The sequence below is a fragment of the Acomys russatus genome, chromosome 15, assembly GCF_903995435.1.
Source record: "Acomys russatus chromosome 15, mAcoRus1.1, whole genome shotgun sequence".
Classification (NCBI taxonomy): Eukaryota; Metazoa; Chordata; class Mammalia; order Rodentia; family Muridae; genus Acomys; species Acomys russatus.
The window spans coordinates 64,380,598-64,387,398 of NC_067151.1; the positions used below are offsets into that span (position 1 = coordinate 64,380,598).

The window sequence follows — 6,801 nt, forward strand, 5'->3', positions numbered from 1 at the left end:
CCCACCAGTCTTGAGTTTTCATTTTTTTCTTTGGGTGCACATAAGCATTTTGTTCTGATAGAAATTCATTTGTCCTGGGTTGTTGTTGGTGGTACTGGTGGTACTGGTGGTACTGGTGGTGCTGGTGGTGGTGGTAGTGGTGGTGTGTGTGTGTGTGTGTGTGTGTGTGTGTGTGTGTGTGTGTGTGCGTGTGTGCGGTTTCTGTTGTTTCACAGATCAATAGCTCTTTTCATCTTTATTGCTAAGTAACATTTCAGTGTGTGTGTACATGTGTGTGTGTTCATACACACGCAGACATATTTATACACAGATACACACACACACACCATGTTTTTTTCTTAACCCATTGACAAGTTGAATGTTGTTTAAGAAGCTCTGACTGTGAAACAGTCATGAGTAAAACACTACACACACAGCTCTGAGCTTCTCTCTAGATACGGTTCTTGGTTTTCCTGAATCAATATTAAAGAACTGAGATTTTAAGGCAACCAGCAAGCACATGTTTAATTGCTAAGGACACTTTTAAAGAGACTTCCAACATGGCTGTAAATCCTGTCTTCCTGCTGGCAGTGGCTGAATCTAGCCACTCCACAGCCTCAGCAGGATTCCACGCTGCCAGGTAGTGTTTATTTTGTTATTGTAGTGTGTTCAGCTAGTCTGTGGCCCTTAATTCCATTTCCCCAGTTAGTAATGACACTGAGCTAATTTATCATCCATGTATCCACTTTTTTGTTGAAATATTTGTCTCTTTAGATAATTTCCCATTTTAACCAGATTGTCCATTTACTGCTTTAGAATGTTCTAGACCCAAGGCTTCCATTCGACTTGTGCTTTGCTAATCTCCTCTTTGAGTTTGTGGATTTTAATTGTGAATTCCTCAACAGCTGCTTGAAAACTGGAAGCTTTAATTATTTGTTTTTCTGCTCTCTGTGTCGATCTTACCGCGACCTAAAAGTGGCCTTAAAGTCACAATCCTGATCCTGCTGCCTCAGTCTCACAAGTACTGAAATTCATCATGTACCACTACAGACATGTTTAATCATGTACCATTTCCTCAGAAGTTTTCATTGTGGAGTTCAGTATTTTCTTTTTGAACTGTGCCTTTTTGTCATATAGTAAAAAATTATCACAAGATTACATAACCAAAGTCCCATAATTTTGTCCTATATTATTTTAGAAATTTTTATTTTGTGTTTTACACATTGATCTATTGCCTTTTATTATATAGTTTTATTATTTTATATTTATTATATTTTATTATTATAAATTTGTTTGTTTGTTTGTTTTGTTTGAGACAGGGTTTCTCTGTGTAGCCTTGGCTGTCCTAGACTCACTTTGTAGACCAGGCTGGCCTCGAACTCACAGCGATCTACCTGCCTCTGCCTCCCGAGTGCTGGGATTAATATATAATAGTAAATATATTTTGCTTAACACACAGATGCCTAATTGTTTCAGAATCAATTTTTTTTTTTCTAATTTGAGGATTTCAAAAATGAGAAGTGTGCTCGCTGCATTTGGATCCTTTCCACAGCCCTTCCAACTCCTCCCATGTGCCCCTCCCCCACCACGGCCATCTTCTCTCAAACTCCTGACCCCTTCATAGTCAAGCCTCCTCCCCCACACACACAATCTGCTGAATACAACTCCTGTTGCCTCGATCTGCGTGTGTGTAGAGCTGACTAGTTAGGTTTGGGGTCTCAGCACTTGGGGAGTAAAAGTAAAACAGAAAAACAAAAGAAAAGAAAACTAAAACAGCTTGTCCTCCCTCCCTCGGCAGCCATTGGTTGCCTATGGCTCTTCATGTATTGTGAAATACTTCTCCATCCGTGTTGGCATGTCCTGCCTCCAGGAAATTGACTTTGCCTCTTTCTTTGACATATATCCCAGGCCTTGTTTTGGTCCCTAAACACCATAATCTACCTGTGTTCTGCTCTCCATCTCAAGAACAAAGGCCCATTCTCTCATCACTAGGCATGAAGTTAGTCAGAAGGTTTTGTTCACTCCTTTTTCCAAATTGAAGACGCTCTTTTTAAATATTCATTTGCTGAAAGTTTTTGTTATAGGTTGCGTTTTGTTAAGTTACTTCTCTGATTCTATGGAAACGATTACTTTTTTTAAACCTTTATTTTATGTACATTAGTGTTTTGGAGTTACTGACAATTGTGAGCCACCATATAGGTCCTGGGATTTGAACCCAGGTGCTCCGGAAGAGCAGTCAGTGCCCGTAACTGCTGAGCCATCTCTCTAGCCTCATGATTACATGTTTTTAGCTTCCCTTTATTTTGAGGTGATGTCCAGTCTTAGCTACCTCACACATTTCCCTAGAACTGATGACCTGTCTGAACTTTTCTGCATTTATGTAAAACTGTATTTTTAGAAATTATAAGTGTCTTCTCTGATGTACTTTTAACATGATATAGACAGTAAAGTTGCAATAACTGTGTTTACCTAAATCATAGTAGCTATGGATTACCAACAATTCAAGGAGTCATAAACAGGCTCCACAGGATTGCTCGGAGTCTACAAAGAGACATGTCACACAGCCATAGAAGCCAGACAAACAGGCCTGGTGGTACAGCCCACCAGGCTCAGCCTCTCCTGGCCCAGCTCACAGCCTCAGTGCTCAACTGACTTGGAGGAATTAAGGAGTTTCCTCTCCTTGTTGAGTCACCCAGAAACCTTGACTAGTCATTGAAATGCTGCTCTTCAGTCACTGCCTTGTGACTCAAGATTAAACCTACTTAAACCAAAAGCAGGTTCTTTGTACTTGACTATTCTATAGAATAAAAAAGCCAATTGAAAGCTATTCAACCATTCAAAGATCTGAATACCCAATGAGGTTAAGAGCTCTTCTTATGTACCTCACAGAGCCTATAATTTCTTTTTCATGTGTATCATAGCTACAGTTCATCATTTGGTATATTTCCCTTTGAGTAATTATAATGCACCAGTGAGGACAACCTGGGTGTCTTATTTACAGTTGTGCCCTCAGTGCAAAGCACACAGTTGATACACAGTTAAGGACAGGAATGAGGGGCTAATGACCAAGTGAGAAGAAATTCAGAAAAGAGCCAATGATGGTCATTAGGAAGGACGGATTTGGTTTGTGTGAAGTCACATGGGAGGTCAGGCTCTACACCCCAGTGTGCTGTCCACATCACCTATATTAGGCTGTTCCTTGTGTGATGTCTGTACCTATGGTTCTCAACCTGTGGTTTGCCACTCCTTTGGGGGTCAAACGACCCTTTCACAGGGGTCACCTAAGACCAGCAGGAAACACAGACATTTACATTATGATTCATAACAGTAACAAAATTATAGTTATGAAGTAGCAACAAAATAATTTTATAGTTGGGGGTGAATACAGGTTAATGAGGAACTGTATTAAAGGGTCACAGTGGTTGAGAACCACTGCCCTATACCAAGGCACTCCTGAAGAGCTACATTGGGACACAGGTTATAAACTCAGAGTGCTCAGGAAAAGCATGAGGGACACCAAGCACACTCATGGGGCATTGTCTGAGGCTTGTTCTGCCCCAGCACAGCCGCTGAGAACAAAAATGCATTGTCCACTCTTCTCTTCCTGTGTGTCTGCATTGCTCCTTCTTCCTATCTGCTAGCTAGTTACAGGCTCTCAACAAGGTAAGAGAAACATAGTGAAACTACAGTGAGGCTAAGACTGAGAGATAAACACCAAGGACCAAGAACCTCAAACTGCAGAGAAAGCATCTGAATAAAGATGCTTTATTCAGGGATGTGACAGACAGCCACAATCTGATGGCACCATGTTTCTGACTTCTCTATCTCAGTGAATTAGTAAGGTTTCCCCCAGAGTGCTCTAACAAGTGTACTGATAATCCCTCACACCTCCTCCACCCATCAACTCTCCCAACCCCCACCCCCACACTGCTCCCCACCCCTTACACCCCTCCCCACCTTCCATCCCTAAACCCCCACACCCCAACCCTCCACACACCACCACCCATCTCCATCCCCCATGCACCCCACCCCCACCCCACCCCACCCCACCCCACCCATGCCCGTGTGATGGCTAAAGAAACTTAATATGGTGTCAGGCATCCCTTAAGGACTATTGACCTTTGCCCTGGAATGCTGTGGGATCCTAGTGGCCTGTAGGTGAGATAAGATAACGGTGTTTCTGCTGTGAGGTATTTATGCATTGCTTTCTGCTTTTTGCCTATCACTATGAGACTGGGAATGAAGTGGTCTTTTTATTACTAAACAACTGAAAAGAAAAACAACTGAAAGGAGTAAAACAATTTTCTTGCCCAGCTGTGGGTTCTGTAGATAATTGTAACGTACACCTTTGACATCTACCTTTATAGACCCTTCCTTTGGCTCCATTAAGCATGACATGTTGTTTGGCTCTAAGGCTGCCATCTTGCTTGCACTAAGAATAAACTAATTTAATCTAAATTTGAATTGAGTCTAAATCTTTGGTCTTTCCCAGAAGATTTGAATATTGCAACAATTCTTGATCCAGAGAGGAGAGAAAGAATTAACACTGGTTAACGCCAAAATGAAGCCAGCAAAGTGTAATTGCCTAAGTTATCATATAGGTATTAATGGCCATAAATAACAGGACATATTTACTATAACAATTTTGTTCACAATATAATAAATTATAAGATATAATTAACTGTGTATACTGCTTACCACTTGCTTTTTATGGGTTAATTCTAAACCATAAGTATTTTTCTCTTTAAGAAAACACAAATATATGATGTTATATTTTAATAACCAAAGTATTTAAGCTATATGTGAATTACTAAAGTTGTTTATTATAGCGCCAATTATGTTTTTAGCATAGCATGGTATTATATTAATTCAGATTTCAGCTTACATATACTGACTAACATCAAACAAAAGACGTCTTGATCTGCGTAATGCATTCTTTATTTAAAGTTAATAACTTGTTCTTGTTCCTCAGTGTTCAGAAAGTCCACACTACTGTTAGAAGCCATGAGGCCACCCAGGGACTGTCACCAAACAATGCCTCACACACTCCCATCACTTCTCACCTGCCCCAGCGCTGGAGCTCAGGGGACAGCAGCAATGAATTAGGTCGGCCTGGCATGTTCCCTGGGCAGCATGGAATTTGTGGCCATTATAATATTTTATCATTTGAGATTTGTTTTTGTGAGTTAGTGTGCGTGTGCTTGTGTGTTGAGAATTCATTCACAGTCATTCGAAGGAAGACAATAAGATACAATATACTCCAAGGCATGTGACCCAAAAGAGGAAAAAAGAAAAGGAGGTAGAAAGAAGGGAACGAGACTAAAGAGAAGAAAGAGCAGTTTCCGGGAGACGCCAGTGGGAGGCGCATGCGGACTCTTCCTTCTTCCTGGTTCGCTCCTTAGTTGCGCTTTATGGAAGCTCCAGGAAAATGCTGGGCATGTGTCCATGTAACACCTCTTCTGGTTGCAAAAGCAGAAGCATACCCAAGTGACATCACCAACCACACAGGATGTAGGAGCTCCTGCCCTGGGCATCCTCACACGCGGACTTCAGTCTCCTCTGCATCTAGTGAGTATCCGGCGCGGGTGGGCCTTGGCATGAGAAGTTGGAAGGAAACATTAAGATCACAGTAGAAGAGAGAGAAATGATAAGGTCTTCCATAAAAACCCAGACACGGCGTGCGATAGGGAAAAATAATCAATTTCTAACATTCTATCTGAAAACATTGGTTTTGGAGTAGGTGAGTATTGAAATAAGTAGAGCCATGGCGGTGGGGGTGGGGCGGGGGTCGGCGCATGACAAGAACTCTGTGTCCTACAAAAGCCACAGTCTCGGCATCCATTTCCCACACGTCATCCTCTTCCACTCAGGTGTTCACACATTTCCTATGACACCTCTACTCCAGATTGCTTTTTCCAAACATGAGCTGGGTACTCCCCAAAGATACAAAAAGCCCAAAAAGCTGGATTCCTAGACAGACTCAGGCTGTGCTCCTAGTGCGTGAATTCCAGCCACATCATGTTCCCTCGCCTTCCTGCAGTTCCCAGAAAGAAGACAGCAGCAGAGGTGAGGAGACACCGGACTCTGGGTTACTGACAATTGTTTTCTTTCCTCATCCAGGCCAGCTGACTCCTGCAGAGATGTCCTGCCAGCAGAACCAGAAGCAGTGCCAGCCTCCTCCCAAGTGCCCCTCCCCCAAGTGCCCCTCCCCCAAGTGCCCTCCCAAGAGCACAGCCCAGTGTCTGCCTGCAGCCTCCTCCTGCTGTGCTGCAAGCTCTGGGGGCTGCAGTGTCCCCAGCCCTGAGGGAGGCTGCTGCCTGAGCCACCACAGGCGCAGGTCCCACAGGTGCAGGCGCAGGAGCTCCAGTTCGTGTGAGCGTGGCAGTGGTCAGCAATCCGGGGGCTGTAGCCACAGTTCTGGGGGCTGCTGATGACCTGGAGCCCGAGGCTCAGTCAGGAGAGTTCGGAGCAAACAAAGACCCCCCAAGGGCTGAGGGAAACCCACCTTGCCTTGTCTCCTCCTTTCCAGCAGAACTTTCTGTACTTGTGGGATGCCCTGGCCCCCACCTTCCCACCCTTCCTGTGCCTGTCCCTGACCAAGAATAAAGCTTCTTTCCTCATCACACTGCTGTGTCATTGTCATTGTCCTCTGTTGCTCCCAGGTGGCAGGTACATGCCCCTCCCTTGTAGTTCTCAAATCCAGAGCATAAAAAAAAAAAAAAAAAAAAAAATAGCACAGGTCAACCCCGGGGATAGTGCAGAGCTCTGTCAGACTTCTTAATGCTCACCTGGGTTGAAGCTGCAGGGGAAGAACTGGACAGG

The 6,801-nt window shown here is 43.6% G+C and overlaps 1 protein-coding gene across 1 annotated transcript; it reads left to right on the forward strand.

Annotated features, from left to right (window-relative positions):
• Positions 1–6,119: 6,119 nt before the first annotated feature.
• LOC127199509 (late cornified envelope protein 3B-like) lies at positions 6,120–6,410 on the forward strand. The gene has a single exon (XM_051157644.1). The coding sequence runs from the start codon at positions 6,120–6,122 to the stop codon at positions 6,408–6,410; it is 291 nt and encodes a 96-aa protein (XP_051013601.1).
• Positions 6,411–6,801: the final 391 nt, after the last annotated feature.